The following is a 20,687-nucleotide window of genomic DNA, read 5'->3' as shown; positions in this document are numbered from 1 at the left end:
TTCTCAGATTAAATTTATTTTTTGGAACTTGAGGAAGGCCTAGGAGGCTAAAGTTTTTCTACAGACAAGGGGCAGGCAGAGGACATGGTTGGTGGGTTGGGGGTGGGGGGGGAGTCTGTCCTGGGAAGGCCCCATAGGGTCCTGCTCAGTTACAGTACCAAAGTGATTGTTAAAATTTACTAGATTTATGAATGGAATTGTAAAATTTGTCAGTTGAAGGAAAAACAAGGTTTGGGGATTTCTAAATTTAATACATTGAGTATTAGTTTTAAAAATCAAATGAACTTCATTTCTGCTCATGAATGCTACCCAGAGGACATAAAAGAGGACTTAAAATGTGTTGGTGGACCATGGAACCTGAATGAAACCAAGACGGGCCAGTAGTAATGGGTTCCATGTGCTAGACACCTCAGAATACAGAATTGTCATGGTAGGGGTCATCCAGCAACCAGAATCATGGGAGTTTCAATGAGGGGTGCCTAGCATTGGAGATTTAAGAGGTGGGGCAGTGTCTGGCCACAACGATAGGGGTGTGACCAAGGGAATGAGTGGCCTATTGAAGAGAAAGGACTGTCATTGGAGACGAGGCGGTCAACGACCTGATAAGACAGATGCTCATTTTGGATGAATGGCCAGTTTTGTACAACTCAAAGGGAATACTGCTCACATAACCGTCTATGTGAACGGCGCCTTTGGCATTGTGCAGTGCACAATCTGCATAACTGTATGCGATGGTTCTGCTAAACCCTTAAGTCACCAAGTACGATAACAGGAGTACCTGTGGGGAGGTGAGACAGCAGATAAAATTCTTGGTAAGCAAAAACAGAGTGAACAATTGTGGAGTAGTTACTATATGCTTGGTAGTGTTCTAAGCACTTTCCCAAGAACTCTTGTGAGTTCAGTACTTTTATTATCAGTATCATTTTACAGATAAGAGAACAAAAGAAATGATAAAATCTGCTCCTGAACACATTTCTTCAAGAGTGCCACGCTCTGCAAATTCAGTTGCAACTAACTCCGGGCGCGCTCCCCGCGCTCTTCCTCTCGCCGCTTAGGGCGCCTGCGCGCGGGCCCGGGTGACCGCCGGCTGCCCCCGCCGCCGCCGCCCGCCCGGCGTAGCGGGGTCACGTGCTGGCACGGGGCGGGGCCCGCGCGGGGACGCCTGCGCGCTGCGGGCTGACCAAGCCGAGCTTACCCTACGGAGCCGGCGCTGGATCCCGCGGCCGCTGCCTCGTCTTCTGTCGGCTCCGCCGCCAGCCGGGGCTCGGGCCCGGGCCCGGGCCCCCGGGACATGGCCGTCCGGAGTGCGCAGGGTGACGGTCCCACCTCCAGCCGCTGGGACGGCGGCGCGGGGAAGGCAGGTACGGAAGCCGGCCGGGGCGCCGAGGGGCGGCCTGCGAGGACGGCATGAGGGACAGGGGCGGCCCGAGGGTCAGGGGACAGCTGCCGGAGGAGGGGGCCGGGGAACCCGGGGCGACCGCGCGGGGTGCGAGAGAGGAAAAGGCTGAAGACCCGGGTCACGTCTGAAGTGGAAGAGAGCCTGGAATTGGGGGTCAGCGGATGCTGAGAGGACCGGAGGAACCCTGGCTGCAGACCCGCGCCCCCAGTGGGAAGGACGGGGCGGGCGGGGGCCCCGCGTCCCACCTCGTCGCATCTGGAGAGGAGAATTGGGTCTCCCTGAGAACGGAGGCCAAGCCTTGCCCCCGACCGAGACTGTCCGGCCACGTCCGCAGGCTCCGGGGGCCGCCTCCCTAGTGGTCAGGCCGGTTTCCCAAACTTCATTCATCGGTCGCAGTCTGGAGTGACGCGGTGTCCGTGGACCACGTATTTCTTTTAATTACCACGAAATTCACCCTTTAAAGTGTACAGTTCAGTGGTTCTTAGTACATTTTTACAAGGTGGGGCAACCATCGCACTGTCTTAATTCCAGAGCATTTCTAATGCCAAAAAGAAAGGCCATCATTCCCCAGGCCCCATTCTCCACAGCTCCTGGCAACCACCAATCTACTCTGTCTCATCCTGTGCCACCTATTTTAATGTTTAATTGTGAAAAAAGCGAGTCTCTCTATTTTTTTATACTGTCTTATACTAATTTCCATGAAATCATGGTTTCGTTGTGCGCTATATTTTCAAATATGTTTTACATACAGTTAATAAATGGAGAAGACTAAGGTAACTTTCCCACTTTTCCATCCTCTGGTGGGTGGTGCCCATAATAGAACCAACCACATATTCAACCCACGTTTTGATGAAGCACCCGGTTATTCGCATTTTGTTTCTCTGGGTTCATTTTGTTATTGCCCTTTTCTCCTATTCTAATGCTGCATGGAAATGGAGCTCATTCCTCGTATTACTCCTCTAGGCCCTTTGGCCTTGTAACCCTTTGCTGGTGTTTGTATAACATCTGTCCTCATGGCACAATAGTCATTGCCTCAAGTGGTATGGGTCTTGTGACCTGATGTAGTGCAGCTGTGCCTAGGTTGCGAGACTTTATCCTTGTTTCCTTGATTTTGCTTCTTTGGATAAGTGGGAGGAATTTAGAGATGAGAGGGGTTTGTTTGTGTTTTTGTTTTTGTTTTGTTTTTAATCATATAGGGGAATTGACAAAGTTACTAATACTATTAACTCTCTTTTGTAGAGGTTATGATTAGATTGGTTTACTCTCTAGGATATTCTCCATTTTGGGGGTAGTCTTTCTTCATATGTGCTTGTCTTTATTTTTCAGGTAGTTAATGAATCTCTGCTAATTTGGGTACTGTTTGTTGAAACTAATTAGTACCTCCAAAAACAGAGTTTCTTTTATTTTGTTTTTAATAGGAACCTTACTCAGAATAAGGTAAGGTTTTCCTCTCCCACTGTATTTCTCTGGTACAGATATGAAGTTCAGGCATAAATTTTTTTTTCAAGCCTAAATTTTTAAGTTAATTTCCAGTGTCAACATCAGGAGTTCAAGGGGTGGAGCAGGGGGTGTCTGTCGGGGATGATCTCTTTCTGACTTGCTCTTTAATTGTTTTGATTAAGGCTAGCACTGCCTATTTAAGTTCAACTTCTGTTTAAAGTCTGTAAAGCTTTCTTGACATGCAAGCTTAAACCAAATAATCATTATGGAATTTTATTCTTGCACATAAGATTCATTTATTAAGCGTGTAGATCATTTACCTGATCTAAGTCACTGATCTGGAAAAACTTTTAGAGGAAGCATAGCTAGTGCTCATTTTTAGCCATTGTCCTTTCCTGTGTATTAAGTTCCCCAAGCCAGATGCTTTTGAAGATACCTGTTGCTCTAAGGAAGCAGAAATCTCTACCTGAGTTTGAGACAATAACAGACTCAGCCATCTTTATCTGAGTTGTTAAGAACTACTGTTTCAGTGCTTCTTATTTAAATGATCATTTTAATGGAGAGCAGGCCAAGTAGTATCAATGTCATTACTTTTTCCTTTGTTGAATGAATTACTTTTCAGGCAGCAGGGATTTATTTATAGCAGTGTCTTACATTTTGCAGCCAGCTCTAGAACAGTCATTTCATTCTGTCATGGTTATGAAAGCCAAGACCTTTATTATAAAGAAATTCGGAACATACCAGCTTTGGAATATATAATACATCTCCCTTATAAGTGGAGCAATTTACAAATTGGAGAAGAAGGGATTCAAGGGGATTTGAAAATGTGGGCTTTTATCCCAAGGCCAAATATCGCATTCTCCAGTCCAGAAATGTGTCCTACCCCAAAATCCGTATGTAAAATTTATCTTAAAATAGTTAGACGTTAATTTTAACCTTTTTCCAAACATCCCAAGAATAACTCTGACTTTCCTCTTTCTGAGGTGAAGAGGATATGACGTGTAAATTAGTTGTTCATTTGAGACTCTGCAGAACCTCTTCTCCCTCATTGTGTAGTCTAGCAGTTGAACTCATCACTATGTAATTTATACATCTCGAGCTCACTTGAGTTTGCTGTTTTCTCCTCCCTTTTTATGTCACAGTCAAAGCCTGTATGTACGTTAGGTGCAATGAAATATTTGTCTGTGGGTGTGGCACACATAGGAGTGCCTTCTTCATCTGCCACTAACATTTAATTGCTAGAATATGGGATTGAGAAAGGCGATATTGGGGTCTGAACAGACAGCCACTAAAATCCACAATTGAGCAGCATTCTACTCTGGGAATCACCAGTAGCTTTAGAAAAAGGTTAAAGTGCCTACAAATCTATGTAGAGTTTTCTGGTGTGGATATTCTTAATGGTAATATGGGGAAAATAATGCCATTTACTATAGGCCAGTTTTTCCAGAGGAACAATAGCTAAGCTAAGTTATTCGTTCTATTCCGCTCGTATGTGTTGAGTTCCCACAGAGCATCAGAATCAAGATAATAGTAGTAAATTTTGAAATGCAGGATTTAAGTAGAATCCAAACAGAGTTTTTAGAGAAATAAGTATTGGAGCTGTGGTTTGGGTTCAGAATTAGTTAAAATTTTGGCATATTATTTACCAAAACCTACTGGAAATACAGCTGATTGCAAACAGTTTTATTTCCTCCAAGATATAAACAGTGGTTTTCCTTTTCCCCCAGATTGCTGAATAGCTTAAGTGGAAAGAGGGATAGGGTGGATATATGTCTTAAAAAATAGAGGAAAGGGGCTTCCCTGGTGGCGCAGTGGTTGAGAATCTGCCTGCTAATGCAGGGGACACGGGTTCGAGCCCTGGTCTGGGAGGATCCCACATGCCGCGGAGCAGCTGGGCCCGTGAGCCACAACTACTGAGCCTGCGCGCCTGGAGCCTGTGCTCCACAACGGGAGAGGCAGAGGCCGCGATAGTGAGAGGCCCGCGCACCGCGATGAAGAGTGGCCCCCGCTTGCCGCAACTGGAGAGAGCCCTCGCACAGAGGCGAAGACCCAACACAGCCAAAAATAAATAAATAAATACATAAATTTATTAAAAAAAAAAAAAAAAAAAAAGCTGACATCCTAAACGTCATGAAGTCAAAACAAAATAATATTAAAAAAAAAAAAAAAAATAGAGGAAAATTTTCCATACTCTTAGAAAATAGGTTAACAAGGTTTCTAAATGTCAGCTACCTCAGTAAATATTTAGTATTACCATTTAAGTGTTCTTAATTTATGATGTGTAGAAAGTACAAGAACACTCTAAGTTAAAAAATTTTTTTAATATCTGATTTTTTTCTTTGTTGGAAATTAATTCAATTCCTGCTCATATTTTGTCTCAACCTATGTTGTTATATAAAGTCTTTTCTGTTTTCTGTGTCTCAGTGATCCCTCTTTGGAAACATACAGCCTTCTCTTCCAAAGGATGGCCCTTTGACCCAAAGTAAAATCCCTCCCTGTCTTCCCCTTCAGTTGAGGATAAATCCAGTCCAGACTCTTCTATTAGCTACATTTACTGCAGTCCTTCCAGCCTCTCTTCCTTTACCTAACACTTTAGCCTCTTGGAATTTTTCTGTTTTCAGGGCATGATGTTTCTTTCATGTGACAGGGTCTTTGCACATACTCTCTGGAATGCTCTCCCTTCAGCGCACTCTTCGCATGTGCAAACTTTTCTTTAAGGAGGTACCACAATATATTGTTGGTGAAGTCTTTCCTGATTGCCTCAGAAGTAGTTATTCTTTCCTCTGGGTTTTCATGATTCTTTCTTCATGGTTCTATTATATCATGTATAATAATTATGTCACTCCCTACTGTGAGCCTCTCAAGGGCTGGGAGAGAGTCATATTCATGTTTTTATCCCAGTATGGTGCTTACTACAAGTAGTTGCTCATTAAATGATCGACTGATAAGTGAATGGATAGATCAATGGACAGATGGATGGATGGTAAGCACTTTGTAAATAAACATTTGACTAGTTAGGTGCTGTGCTGACAGGAAATTGGGACTTGATTTTTCATGATTTCTAGGTAGAGTAACCATTTAATTTAGCGTCCAACCTGGGACATTTTTGAGAGTGCAGATGGGAGGAGGGGTGGAGGGGTTTGCTATGAACAGTTATGCCAGGACTATAGGTGTAAACCAGAAATCTCTCAGACAAACTGGAACAGATGGTCCCCTACTAGGTCACCAAGGAAAATAACAGTCTAGCCAGGAGAACAGGTTTACCGGGGTGAAAAAGCACCTGGTCCTGTCTGCACCTCCAATTGTATGTTAACTCCAAACCAGTTGGTGCCTCTGTTTATATGGTTTATGTCACAGTTCTCATAGATAGGTAACCAGGGCCATTAGTACCAACTTTAATTTGCGTTAATAATGTGCAGCTTTATCATGGAAACAAGTTGTAGACTGTTGCCTCAGAATAGAACAGTACTGAGGAAAGCTGCTTAGTGTCTGTTCTAAAACAGACATCTACCTTCTGATGTTAGTCCCTTCTAAAGCCTAACCTACTTCCACTGTTATTCCTCTCTAAAGCCTAACCTACCTTCCAGTGTTATCTTCCACTTTACATTAACTCCAGTGCCCTGCACCTAGTATATGCTACATAAATATTTATTATTATTATTTTTTAAATATTTATTTATTTATTTTGGCTGCTCCGGGTCTTAGTTGCAGCACACAGGATCTTCATTGCAGCATGCGGGATCTTTAGTTGAGGCATGCGGGCTCTTTTAGTTGTAGCATGCGGGCTTCTTAGTTGTGGCATGCGGACTCTTAGTTGCAGCATGCATGCAGGATCTAGTTCCCCGACCAGGCATTGAACCCCACCCCCCTGCATTGGGAGCGTGGAGCCTTACCCACTGGACCACCAGGGAAGTCCCCATGAATATTTTTTAATCAGTTCATTTACTGTTAAATGAAAGGGCCTCTGTTTCTGTCTCCATGCCTTTCTTCTGCTTTCCTCCCAGCCTCTCAGACTCCTCCCCTTTCTTTTTAAATTGCACTCTTCAGTAATGCCTTCTCAGATTAGCCTACCCACAGCTGTCTGAACTCTTGGTGTCTGCACATACCTTTTTTGGGCAATTATAGTGCACTGCTTTGTGACATCTCTTTGGTGTTGTCTAGTTTAACTTTTCTTGTGTTTGTTGTTCCTAAAATCAGCCATTCTGCGTGAAAACTCTGACAGCCTATTATTACCCCATTATTTTAAATAGAAAAATTATAATATGCACATTAACCACAGACTCTCAACCAGTCTCCTAAAAAAGTAATTTAAACACAGCAAAATGCCTGTGTATAAATAAGAGACTACCACATAAGGATATAAGATGCTTAAAACAGTACTTCCTGATCATCAGTAATTAATATGGTTCTTGAGAAACCGTTGCTTTGTATGCAGTATCATGCCTCTCTTACCACTAGCCACACTGGAGGCCCAAGTATACCCTTTGACATTCTACTTTTGAAAATATCTCCATGTGATTCTGATGTTTTACCAGTTGTATTAGTGTGTAACCAGAGACTTTCCACGTGTGGTTTTTTTTAAAAAAGTAATATTGAGGACTTCCCTGGTGGCGCAGTGGTTAAGAATCTGCCTGCCAGTGCAGGGGACATGGGTTCGAGCCCTGGTCTGGGAAGATCCCACATGCTGTGGAGCAACTAAGCCCGTGCGCCACAACTACTGAGCCCATGTGCCACAACTACTGAAGCCCACGCGCCAGAGCCCATTCTCTGCAACAAGAGAAGCCACTGCGATGAGAAGCCCACACACCGCAACGAAGAGTAGCCCCCGTTCTCCACAACTAGAGAAAGCCCGTGGGCAGCAACGAAGATCCAATGCAGCCAAAAATAAATAAATAAATTTATTTAAAAAAGAGAGAGAGATATGTGTGCTCTGTAAAGTTTAGCATTAAGAAAGCACAATCATTCTATTAGGAAAAACTGTTAGATATATCTGAATGTACTGAGCATTTATTATAATTGTAAGTCCTTTTGTGTTACTTATATGGCATATCTCCTTAGTGTTTTGCACACTATGTGCTAGTGAAATATCGGTAGATTGACTTTAAATATACCTACCTTACCTCAAACCAAGTAAGGAGATTGAGCCCTGAAGAGAAAATGTACAAATGCTGAATATGTGCCTAATGCCCTTTTCCCTTCTGTTTTGCAGACTTTAATGCCAAAAGGAAAAAGAAAGTGGCAGAGATCTACCAGGCTCTGAACAGTGATCCCACTGATGTGGCTGCCCTTAGACGTATGGCTATCAGTGAAGGAGGGCTCCTGACTGATGAGATCAGGCAGAAAGTGTGGCCCAAGCTCCTCAATGTCAACACCAATGATCCACCTCCTATATCAGGTAATTAGGGGGAGGTGCTGTGAAGCGGAGCTTGTCTGGGAGGCAGGGAAAAAGAATGCCAGGGTCGGGCTTCCCTGGTGGCGCAGTGGTTGAGAATCTGCCTGCTAATGCAGGGGACACGGGTTCGAGCCCTGGTCTGGGAAGACCCCACATGCCGCGGAGCAACTAGGCCCGTGAGCGACAATTACTGAGCCTGCGCGTCTGGAGCCTGTGCTCTGCAACAAGAGAGGCCGCGATAGTGAGAGGCCTGCGCACCGCGATGAAGAGTGGCCCCCGCTCGCCGCAACTAGAGAAAGCCCTCGCACAGAAAACGAAGACCCAACACAGCCAAAAATAAATAAATTAATTAATTAATTAATTTAAAAAAAGTATATTCTGGGAATTCCCTGGTGGTCCAGTGGTTAGGACTCCATGCTTTCACTGCCGAGTGCCCGGGTTCGATCCCTGGTCAGAGAACTAAGATCCCACAAGCCGCACGGCATGGCCAAGAAACAAACAAACAAAAATGTATATTCCAGTTTACACTCACTTAGAAGTGGGTTGTAGGAATATGTATTTTAACAAGAATCCCACCTAATTCTGACGCACATGGACTGCATTTTGAGAAACATGGGGCTATGGGAAGAGATAATACCTCTACAGTCCTTATAAAAACAAAAAAACTTTTTATGAGGAAATAATAAGACCATTTTGAATTCTAAAATTCTGTAATTCTATGAAAAACTGTTACAGTTGGCCCCTCCAAGGATTCAACCAACCATGGATCAAATATATTCTGGAAAAAAAAACCTCCAGAAATTTCCAAAAGCAAAACTTGAATTTGCTGTGCTCTCTAACTATTTACATAGCATTTACATTGTATTAGGTTTTTAAAAAAAATTTATTTATATTTTATTTATTTATTTTTGGCCACGTTGGGTCTTCGTTGCTGCGCATGGGCTTCCTCTAGTTGCTGCTAGCAGGGACTACTCTTTGCTGTGGTGTGCGTGCTTCTCATTGCAGTGGCTTCTCTTGTTGTGGAGAATGGGCTGTAGGCGCGTGGGCTTCAGTAGTTGTGGCGCATGGGCTCAGTAGTTGTGGCTCGCGGGCTCTAGAGCGCAGGCTCAGTAGTTGTGGCACACGAGCTTAGTTGCTCCATGGCATGTGGGATCTTCCTGGACCAGGGATCAAACCCATGTCCCCTGCATTGGCAGGTGGATTCTTAACCACTGTGCCACCAGGGAAGTCCTGTATTAGGTTTTATAAGTAATCTAGAGGTGATTTAAAATATACAGGAGTTGTAAAACAACTATACCCCAATAAAAAAAAATAATAAAAAAATAAATTAAAAAGTATATGGGAGGATGTGCATGGGTTATATGCAAATGTTACACCACTTAATACATGGGACTTGAGCATCTGTGGATTTTGGTATGCTTGGGGGTCCTGGAACCAATCCGCCTCGAATACCAAGGGGCAACTGTACTTATTTGCAAGGCCCGTGTAGTAAAAAAAAAAAAAAAAATTTCCTTAGAATACAGTGCAAAATACAAAAGAAAGTACAACAAAACAGTGAATCCACTTTGTCATTTATTCACTCCACAAAAATTTATTGCTTTCCTGCTGTGTTTGGCAAAAGTCCAGGTGCTGGGGATTCTTTCATTCATTTGGCAAGTACTAATTGTGCTCCTAATGTGTGCCAGGTACTAGAGTTGATTAAAACAGCCTCTGCTGATAAAAAGTTCACAGTGTTGTGGTACAGCCGAGTAGATGGTTTTTTTGTTTGTTTGTTTTATTTTTTAGTATACCTATTTATTTTATGTTTTTTTAAAATTAATTAATTTATGGCTGCATTGGGTCTTAGTTGCGGCACACAGGATCTTTTGTTGCAGCGCTGGTTTCTTCTTCATTGCATCACACAGGCTCTGTTTCAGCGTGCAGCCTTCCCTCTAGTTGTGGCATGCAGGTTTTCTCACTCTAGTTGTGGCATGTGGGCTCCAGAGGGCGAGGGCTCTGTAGTTTGCGGCACTCAGGCTCCCTAGTTGAGGCACACGGGCTCAGTAGTTGTGGCGCGTGGGCTTGGTTGCCCCACAGCATGTGGGACCTTAGTTCCCCGACCAGGGATCAAACCCACATCCCCTGCACTGGAAGGCGGATTCTTTAACATTGGACCACCAGGGAAGTCCCTGAGTAGATGTTTTAAGTTGCCCCTTGTTATTATCTTTGGAACCGGGCTGCCTCAGAGCAGTGATCTTTTTGTTAGAAGGAAAAGGCATTGCTATATTCACACTCTAAATCCTGAGATGGTGTTCCGTGAGATTCCAAATTTCCCATGTCTTTATAAGATGAAGTCTGTGTATGCGGAAGTAGTATACAGGCTCCTCTAGTAAGTTTTGATTTCGGTTATGAAGGAAATGTACACTTTTATATATATAACAGCTAGAGACTGCCTCCTTACTTTCAGTTGGGCTTAACAACTGAACACAAGTACTATCTCCTGTTTGCAGTGTCTTAGTTTTAGAATTGCAGGGTCAAGAGAGGTTAGGTTCTTTTTTATGTGAGTTTATCTTAATACTCCTTTCTGAACAGCTCAGTGTTCCCTAGACTTTACAGATGTTAGAGTTTTTCCAGTGGTCTGTGGTTTCCACATTCATGATCTTATTTGATCCTTACAGTAATCTGAGAGGTACATATGGAAGGGAGTAATTCCCAGTTTACAGATGTGGACTTTGAAATTCAGAGCAATTCCCGGTGACACACAGTAGCGGCCTGCATGCAGCTCCTGGCCTCCTGACTTCTCCTCTGCGGCTCTTTGCACTCTGCAGCCTCCTGGATAATCTGTGTTCCCTCCTCTTATGGTCATCGTGCCTTGCGTGAAACAGCGTGTTTGGAACTAAACCAGGAATTCCTCTCCAAATGTTGTATCTTGAGTCATGTCCCCTTCAAGAAAAGCCCGAGTATGTCTTTCAGGCCTTTTATGTCATGCCAGGATGTTTTGCTCCTGATGTGGCTTCCCAGACATTCTTGCAATAACATGTTCTTTTTCCTTCAATAGGGAATGACCTACGACAGATGAGCAAGGACTACCAACAAGTGCTCCTGGATGTCAGGCGGTCTTTACGGCGGTTCCCTCCTGGTGAGACACGCCCTCGGTCTTCCTGGGTGGGGGGTGGCGGGGTGGCTTCTGTCCCAGTTGCACTTACTTTCCTGTGTTGGTGCTTGCTTGTCCCAGGAAGTTTCCATCCCAGCACAGAGCGTGACCACATGCAGGACCCTACCTCCTCAGGGACCCATTGTGCTCCCAATCTGCCGCGTCATTCTTTCACTGTCTCAGTCAGTTCAGAACCCCACTGTGAAGGCCTGAGCCTAAAATAATGTCTTTTGGCCTAGAGGTGGTGAATGAGAGAAGAGGGGTTTTCCCCCTTCGGAGCCTTAGAGGAGACTTTATAGGGATTGCTAGAGCCATCAGTCTGGCTTTAAAGAGCAGATTGGTTTGGAAGTGGTCACTATAACAAGAACTATTAATATCTTCATTTATAAATAGCGGTATCTTGAATATACATATATTGGGGCCCTTGGACTGGAAGGAAGGCCAATCACTACATGTTTAAAGAGTCTGTTCCTAAAATTGTCTCCCCATTCCCAGGAATAATGAGAAGAATGACCATTGTCTCCACTTTCACAGTGAAAGAAACTGGCCAGCAAACCTCATCTATTTCTCTTCCTTTGGCAACTCCACCTTAGGTCTATGAAGAGAGGAGAATTGCTAGAGGGAACAAGAGCCTCTAAACCCATTTTCTCACTCTTCTGAACCCATGCTCTGGCATTGGATTTTGTCTGTTAAAGGGCCTCTTTCCTGCTTGCACCCTTGGTTCCTGGAAAGGCTCTTGTGATTCCTTTGTAGCCAGTAGCCTGCCGTCTTGGTTTTGATAAACACATGTGCCTATGGTCCATTCGCCTTTTCCTATTCTGCTGGTCTTGAGGAGACCACATAGGACAGATGCATTCCATATTTTTCCCTAGGTAACCTGTTTTCCCTCTGAGCTCTTTATTCCTCTTCCATTTATGTGACATCAGTCTATGATATTATTCTTGTAGGCTGAACTTTCCATGTGGTTTCATATTTTTTTACATTCACATTCTTCTGAGCTTAGCTGACCTCTTTTATACTGAAAGTTCAAATAAGATTTACTTTTTTTCTCTCACTACTTTCATTACTTTACCTATCCATAGTAGTTGGTTTACTCCATGTTCTTTTTTATCTTTTAGAGTATGCCCTTTTGAGAAGGGATGGGTAGAAACGGGCAAGAGATGAGCTTCACTCACCTAAAAACCTTTGTTCAGTTTAGTCTGGGCTGTTGCATTAGCTGTTTTCTCTCATAAGGTCTGTTTTTGACTGGAAAACCTAATGGTGTAGGAAAGCTGTGCTGTGTGCCGTTCTTCTAAAACAGGTCATGAGGCCAAGGGTTGGCATTTTTATACTAAAAGCCAGATGAGCTGCGGAGCCACACTGACCACTGCCAGAACTAGGTGCATGCGCTGATAGATCTCCCGAGACAGTCTCTTCTGTTTCCAGCTGCATCTTTGGATCAAGGAGATCAGTACTTCCTGTGATATTTAGTTTGTTTCTGAGGGGAACATGCATCTCGTACATTTTTTGTTTTTATATAATTTCATACCTACAGAAAAGTTGCAAAAATAGGACAAGGAATTCCCCAGGTGGCTTTTACACAGATTTTCTTATATGTCAACCTTTTACTATGTTTACCGTAGTATTGCTCTCTCTCTCTCCTTTGTGGTACACACACGCAAATTTTTTTCTGAACTATTAAGAATAAATTACACACGTGGTGCCCCTTTATCCCTAAATATTTCAGGGTATATTTTTTTAAAACACGGCTCTTATTACATAATCACACTTAAAATCAGTAACACATTGACAGTATTTACTGCTGTCTAATACAGATTTTATTCAGATTTCACCATTTATTCCAGTAATGTTCTTTATAGGAAAAGGAGATACAAATTCATGCATTTTCCATTCAGTCTTCATATCTCTTTAGCTTCCTTTATTCTGGAATAGTTCCTTTGTATTTTATGACAGGCCAGTTATTTTACAAACCCTCAGTTTGGGTTTATCTGGTGTTTCCTCCTTTTAAGATTCAGGTGATGAACTCTTGATGGGAATTCCACCGAAGTGGTGCTGAGTTTTCCCTGCAGCACATCCGGAGGCACATGCTGTCCACTAGCCACACTACTGGCAGCATGACCTGTGGTGACTTGGGTTTTAAGATGGTGTTGGTTGGGTTCCCCCACTGTAAGGTAGCCAGTCTGTGGCTCTTTCCTGCATGTCAGGCAGTATCAACAGTGTGTGGATCTTGATGTGTTGCCAAATTGTTGTAATTAATTTTCTTTTATTAAACACTTTCTCTGCTAATCCACTGCTGACCATCTTCCTAACCTCTGTGTTACTAGGCTGCTTGCCATGTTCAAGTGCATCTCCCCTGCCCTCCCCTCCCCAGGCATGCCAGAAGAACAGAGAGAAGGGCTCCAGGAAGAACTGATCGACATCATCCTCCTCATCTTGGAGCGCAACCCTCAGCTGCACTACTACCAGGGCTACCACGACATCGTGGTCACATTTTTGCTGGTGGTAGGCGAGAAGCTGGCAACATCCCTGGTAGAAAAATTGTCTACCCATCACCTCAGGTACCAGCACAAAGGAGCATAAGAGGATGGGTATCACTCCTCAAGTCCCCCTGGGGATAACTCCTCAGCCCATTTCCTAGTCAGTGTTTTCAATGGTTTGAACCCCACTCCACCCTACTGCCCCCAAACCCTGATCCCAGTATTTGGTCTGACCAAGCTCATTGAATTGTCTCCTTCTAGGGATTTCATGGATCCAACAATGGACAACACCAAGCATATATTAAACTATCTGATGCCCATCATTGACCAGGTGAATCCAGACCTCCATGACTTCATGCAGAGGTATATATGTGTCTACATATATGTGTGTACATACACACACACCCCTCTTCAGCTTTCTCCTAGCCTTTGTTTATTCTTCACAAGTCTAGCTGAATTGCATCATCATCTTAGGTTGATTAGTGTTAAGTTCTTCCGAGTTGTCCTTTCCAGTTATCAGCCATCTGGATAATTCAGTTCTGTACACAGTCTTGGAACACTTTTTGGGTGCTGTGCTTTTTGGGGGATAGAAGAGATGTCACAGCCCATGCCCTTGAGGAGTTTACATCTAGTGGAGGGAGGTGGACAAGGTAAGTACACCAAGGTAGACTTTGAGGTTATTCCTGCAACAGAAGTACAGAGTTCTATAGGATCCAGAGGCGAGAAAGACAAGGCCATCTGTGGGTTGTTTTATTCACCACATACCAAGGAGAAGAAATACTTCTTTGCAGTTCTCGTATGATTTTTCTCTTCTGTTTAGTTGGAAATGTGTCCTTGGCCAATGCCTGCCTTTCTTTAAAAAAGAAAAAAAAAAGGCTGTGTCTTAAGGTGTTACAGTCACCTCATGTTAACTGTAAAATTAATACAGTTGTGTTTTCAAGCCTGAGAATATGTGCCTGTGCCCCCCCAAAGGATGGACTTTCTCAGAAGGAAAATGGTGGTGTAGTTCTCTGAAAACAGCTAATTCTTGTTGCTGTAGTTGATGTTTGTTGGCCATTAGGAGAGCACCCAGGGAGATAAGGCCACCAGGACCCTACTGTGGTATTAGTGTCATGATGTTGGGTGTATTGTAAGGACTTTCTGTGTTGTGAGGAGAAGATGCTGAATTTGTAGGCGGCTGAAATTTCCAGAAAGCATGTTTCTCAAATGCTTTCTTCACACAGCACTGAGGACAAAGAAGGCCCAGGGAGGGGGAAGGGATGACTCAGCAGGGAACCTAACATCTGGACTTCCTTGCTCCTAGTGCCGAGGTGGGGACCATCTTTGCGCTCAGCTGGCTCATCACCTGGTTTGGGCACGTCCTGTCTGACTTCAGGCACGTCGTGCGGTTATACGACTTCTTCCTGGCCTGCCACCCGCTGATGCCCATTTACTTTGCAGCTGTGGTAGGTACAGACCATGAGCCAGCAGCTTGGTGTGCATCCTCCAGTCCAGCTTGATCATGTTCCCTAAAGGGAAACCTGGTGATTATGGAAAGATGCAAAAGACAGCACTTCCCGGGCGGGCGTCTCTGGACACTGTTCTGTGGAATGTTAGTGGGAGAGTCATGGGAGAAAAAAATGTTCTGTGTAACAATAAGTTTGAGAAATGCTAGTTAAACAGAGTTGTTAGATTTGTTTACTGCTTGATTCTTTTGAACCTTTAAAATGCTCATGTGCATTGTGAATTATCAGGGTTTCTGCTGACAACTCCTGGAGCTAGTACAACCCCAACTCCGGGTTTAAGTAAAGAAGAAGTGTGGCATTATGATAGAAAGTTGAGATGGCTTTTAGTCGGGGTTGAGGGGCCCCAGTTATCAGAGGGGCCTGAACCATCAGGCGTGAGAGTGGAGGTGGGCACTCACAGCGCTCTTCATTGTCCTTGAAAGGGAGCAAGACCATTCTTTCTGCTGTTTTGAACTATTTCTTCTGTGCTGGAGCTAGGAATCTCCAGTAATCCTTCTTCTTTCCTTCCTCCTAAAAGAACCTCCTTCATTTAATTGGTCAGGCTTTCACATCATGGGGTGGAAGTTTGCCTCAGCAGGAAGGGATTACCCAGTGGGAAAACTGCTCAGATATGTACATCATTACTTCCTAGATGAATACAAGAATTTGCTGAACTTTTGGGGTGAGCCCTGTTTGGTACCAATTTAAATTCACCTCTAAGGAGAATGAAATGAAGCGGCCAAGGCCCTGTATGTTCTGGTCTCTGATGCAAGGCCTTGCTCCCCACAGATCGTGTTGTATCGAGAGCAGGAAGTCCTGGATTGTGACTGCGACATGGCCTCAGTCCACCACCTGTTGTCCCAGATCCCTCAGGACCTGCCCTATGAGACACTGATCAGTAGAGCAGGAGACCTCTTTGTTCAGTTTCCCCCGTCTGAACTTGCTCGGGAGGCAGCTGCCCAACAGCAAGCTGAGAAGTGAGTGGGGCCACGGCACCGGTTGAACCAGGGGTGTTCGTTAGTGAGCAGAAATGATGGAAGACTGTGTCTGGTGGGGACGGGGCTGGGAGTGGTGTTTCCAGAGACCTATGCTTATGCTAGTGGAATCCCCACTTGAGACTTCATGGGTCTTTATAAGAAGAGTTTTCTGAGCAATGGCTGTCTCTGCCCTCAGCCTATTTAATCTAGTTTTTTCCCTTCTTCTCTCAACCCATTCCCTTCTGTCTCCTTCTCCTCTGCAGAACGGCAGCCTCTACCTTCAAAGACTTTGAGCTGGCATCAGCCCAGCAGAGGCCTGACATGGTACTGCGGCAGCGGTTTCGGGGACTTCTGCGGCCTGAGGAGCGAACAAAAGATGTCCTGACCAAACCAAGGACCAACCGCTTTGTGAAGCTGGCAGTGATGGGACTGACGGTGGCACTTGGAGCAGCCGCTCTGGCTGTGGTGAAAAGTGCCCTGGAGTGGGCCCCAAAGTTTCAGCTGCAGCTGTTTCCCTAAATGCCTGAGAAGACACTTCCTCTTACATGACATCAAGGTCTCACCCTTCCATGGACAGATTGGGAGGGGGTGGAATTTCCTTTATTAAAAGGGTTTCTGTCAAGGGTTTTCTATTCCTGCACCCTTCCCCCCGTCCGTGGATGCCTTTGCTTCAGAGGCCAGTAGCAGAGCGTGCGTGACGCTGGGCACTCGGGTCCTGAGCACAGAACTCTTTCTCCCTCACAGTGGGCTTCTGAGTGGGCTCTCTGCTGCCTCCTCTTGTGTTGAGGGAAGTGGGTTTCTGCAGCTCCCGGCTGCCTTTGGAACCCGCTGGGCCTGGTCACTGGGGAGCATCTTGGCTGCTCATAGTAAGCTGGACCACTGAATGCCCTCCTGGCAGCTCCTCCCATTCTGACTGCTTCAGCCAGACAAAGAAGGACGGAGCTGCTGCTAAAGAAGTCAGACCTTGGAATGAAGGCGAAGGGGCAGAGAAGGCCAGCCTGGGAGCAAGATTGGCCCCTTTTAAGAACAGCTCCATTAGCTGGTCAGAAATCTAAGAGACACATGTGAACTAGGTTACTAGGTAAATCCTACCTATTTTCAGCCTAGAAATCACTTGGGCATTTCCAGTCAAACAGGAAGGAATGTTACGTTTTAGGGCGCAGACATAGGCTGGTTTTTGCCTGCCTTTTTTTTTTTCCTCCTTATTCTCTTCCACAAGCCACATGATGATGCATATAAAAGACACTTTTACTACTATTTTTAGAATTACACCCAACATGTAAAGTACCCGCACTTTTAAAGTAATAGTTCCTTCATGGAAAAAAAAAAAATCGTTCTCATCAGAAGGATGAGCTTCTAAAACCCTGAAGTTTCCTTTCTACTCAATTATTTAACATTTCACTTTAGTCAGAGTTGCTGTTTGAAAGCAGCCCCACACTTCCATAGTGCCCACTTCTTCTCCAGCTTCCCTTCCCTCCCTCCTGTTGTCCTCCCGTCACCCTTCTACTCCCAAATAGGCATCCACTCACAACCTTGGCTTTGTTTTTTGGGTTTGACTTACCTCCTCAACTGCTGGTCTCTCCTTCCTGGTAGGAAATGTCACTGGGAACTTGTCAGCACCCAGAAAGGGACAAACTGCATCCTGAAGCGTGTGGTGGGAGCCTGGGACAGCCAGCTCGAGGCTTCCTAAGGACTCTCCAGGTCTTAGAGAACAAGGTGGATACTCACTTCCTCTGGTACAGCTTTTCCTGTAAGCGAAGCCAGGTTTGTTCTAGATTAACTGTGGCTTGAAAAAAAGTGCCTTTTGCTGCTTTTTGAAGAACTGGGGTGTATAGTATGAAGCAGCCATGTACTTTTATTTTCCTGGTCTGTTGCAGGCACTGTTCTCCCTTGGCAGGTGTTTTCTTAAACATGCCAGAAGCACTCCACCCCACCACACCCAGACCTCCACATCCTCCCCATATGCCCACGGTGTGCAGAGTGGTTAGGAGAGGCATCTGTCTACACTGAGTTACACTAAGCACTTCACAACCAAAAACAGCTCAAAGTGGCAGGTCATTCTCCATAGCAGGAGTCCCACCTGGGGTTAGCATGATGTGGAGGATGGATTAGTCTAGAAAGTGGTAGATTCATCAAGAATGAGGAAATTCTTCCAGGATCTAGATGATGTGAGAAGTTCCCAGTCTTCTCCCGCAACAACTTTGTCCTCTTGTCATCTTTCCAAATGGGCAGCATTGGCCCCTCCTGCCACAGGCCCTTGGGCCTGTCTGTAAATACTGAAGGAATTGATGGGGAAGAGGAAGGGAGGTGCATGTGATCAGGGTCCCAAGGCCATGGCATTTTGGATCCCAGGAAGCAGGTGGCATTGACTTTTGTTGTGGCCTAGGAAGGAGAAAGTTCATTTGTTTTATAGCTTTTCTGACATCAGGATTATCCCCTGCCAATGAGAAGAAAGCAGCATCTTTTTACCTTCAAGTGGTTTACTATTCTGTAAGGAATATGTGTAAATATTTTGTACAGAGCCCTGTATGAAATAAACAGCCATATGTGGTTACTAATCTCTTCTGTCATTCTTTCCTTGTTGGAGTGGCTTTAGCTTTAGACATCTGGCCTTGATGCTCCCTCCCTTCCACCCCTGACCTGGAGATGTGCTGTATCTGTGGACTCCTGGTTGGCCTTGACTTGCCCGGAGAACTTGAACAGTACCTGCAGTCCTGTTTCTGTTTTTCCTGAGGCAAGAATCCACGTTGCCTGGGTTCACTGTTTCCTTGGCCCAGAGGGGAGACGTAAGGGGGCTGAAGGCTGAGCAGGCATCACTCGGCTCCCCGACCGTGTCCCACCACCACAGGCCAGCTGCCCATGCTGTCCTTTGATTTGACTTGTGGAGGACACAGGGCTGGCCAGGACACCGCCCTGCCTCTGGGAACTCACCAGAGAACTGCATTGAAGGAGTAATTTGTTTTCAGTGGCAGTTTCATAGTTGATTGAATGTAAAGAGACTTTTGATAAATGGAAAACTGGAGGAAGGGTATGTGTGGTGAAATAAATACTTGGGTTTTGTCCCCACTTCCCCTGAAACCCTTAGAATTTTCTGAGTGATAGGAGTGTCTTTTGTTGTTCATAATGATTTCCTTTTGATCCCACCTGAGCTTATTCTAATGAAGTGAGTTAAGGTGGGACCCCTGGATAGCCTCAGGATGGCACAGGTCACCGGAAAGACCAAGTGATTAGGGAGTGAGAACTTTGAGCCCCACCACTGACTTCCTGGGAGGGGAGGGGAGGCTGGACATTGAGCACTGCAAAAACTCTTGATTCAGAGTTCAGGAGAGCTGCTGGGTTGGTGCACACATCAAAGTGCTGGGAGGGTGGCATGGCCCGAGAGGGCTTGGGAACACTGCACCCTCTTCCCCCGTTCCTTGCCCTATTCATCTTTTTTAGTTGGCTCTTCCTGAGTTGTGTCCTTTATAATAAATCAGTACACGTACGGAAAGTGTTTTCTTGAGTTCTGTGAGTACTTCTAGCAAATTATTGAAACTGAGAGGGTTTTGTAGAAACCACTGAACTTGTAGTTGGCCAGGCAGAAGTGTGGGTAGTCCGGGCACCCCATTTGCAGTTGGATCTGAAGTGGGACAGTCTTGTGGGACTGAGCCCTTTAACTTGTGGCATCAGATGCTAATTCCAGGTAGTTAGTGTCAGAACTGAATTGAATTGTTGGACACCCAGTTGGTGTTGGAAATCAGAGAAGTGGTGTCAGAAAATACTGCACAACATTCAAGGCTGAGGGGGAATTAGTGTAAAAATAATAGCTGAATAACAAGTGTGGGTGTTTTGTAGAAAGATGGAGTGGGCAATGTCAATGGAAGGGGCTCAGGCCAGGGAGAGCTTTGAGCTCTGTGGAAGGGAGTTGGGAGTCTCTGTAGGAAATTTGGGGGATGAGGATGGGCCATGACCAAAACTGGGTTTGGAGAGAGTTCCTGGTGACATGATGGCAAATGTGTTCCTTCCTGGCTGTGTGAGCTTCTTCAAGTCACTACATCTCTAGAACTCACTGTCAATGACAGTAAAATAGGGATAGTCCCATCCCACATAGACGGTTTAATGAACTGATGTTTGTGAAAATGCTTTACAAACTGAAGTTGTGCAAGTGTTTTGATTCCATTTCAGTGAACATTAATGGATCAATAAATGCCTTAAGCCAGCCTTGCACTTGGGCCCGGGGAGCTCATCCCTGGATTAAGTGACTGAAAGGAAGAATAGGCAGAGGCTTTTGCCAAATCCAACTAAAAGATGATGGGGCCTGAGGCTCAGCCTGACTTGCTTTCTTCCTTTTGCTGCTGGTGACTCCCTGCTGCCTTTTCTCCTGTCCTCACAAAGGCCCTTTACTT

General features: G+C 45.0%; 1 protein-coding gene across 2 annotated transcripts; it reads left to right on the top strand.

Moving 5' to 3' along the window:
* Nucleotides 1–1,147: 1,147 nt before the first annotated feature.
* Nucleotides 1,148–18,856, top strand: TBC1D20 (TBC1 domain family member 20). 2 transcript variants are annotated; one of them, XM_082432216.1, is made up of 8 exons: nt 1,148–1,361; nt 8,049–8,234; nt 11,269–11,349; nt 13,736–13,922; nt 14,103–14,204; nt 15,145–15,286; nt 16,115–16,302; nt 16,566–18,856. In XM_082432216.1, the coding sequence occupies exons 1-8, from the start codon at nt 1,292–1,294 to the stop codon at nt 16,819–16,821; spliced, it is 1,212 nt and encodes a 403-aa protein (XP_082288342.1). In that variant the 5' UTR covers nt 1,148–1,291; the 3' UTR covers nt 16,822–18,856. The 2 variants fall into 2 exon arrangements, with proteins under 2 accessions (XP_082288342.1, XP_082288343.1); XM_082432217.1 differs by lacking the exon at nt 1,148–1,361 and adding an exon at nt 1,420–1,898.
* Nucleotides 18,857–20,687: the final 1,831 nt, after the last annotated feature.

Source organism: Balaenoptera physalus (assembly GCF_965194825.1).
Source record: "Balaenoptera physalus genome assembly, chromosome: 16".
NCBI classification, from domain to species: Eukaryota; Metazoa; Chordata; class Mammalia; order Artiodactyla; family Balaenopteridae; genus Balaenoptera; species Balaenoptera physalus.
This window is presented reverse-complemented; position numbering and strand designations above follow the sequence as displayed.

What these genes read in the sequence shown, in the direction of transcription:
- TBC1D20 (XM_082432216.1), top strand. Translation starts at nt 1,292, where the DNA reads ATGGCCGTCCGGAGTGCGCAGGGTGACGGTCCCACCTCCAGCCGCTGG. An exon ending in TTTACGGCGGTTCCCTCCTG is followed by an intron (nt 11,350 to 13,735) that starts GTGAGACACGCC and finishes TCCCCTCCCCAG; the next exon opens with GCATGCCAGAAGAACAGAGA. An exon ending in TTGTCTACCCATCACCTCAG is followed by an intron (nt 13,923 to 14,102) that starts GTACCAGCACAA and finishes GTCTCCTTCTAG; the next exon opens with GGATTTCATGGATCCAACAA.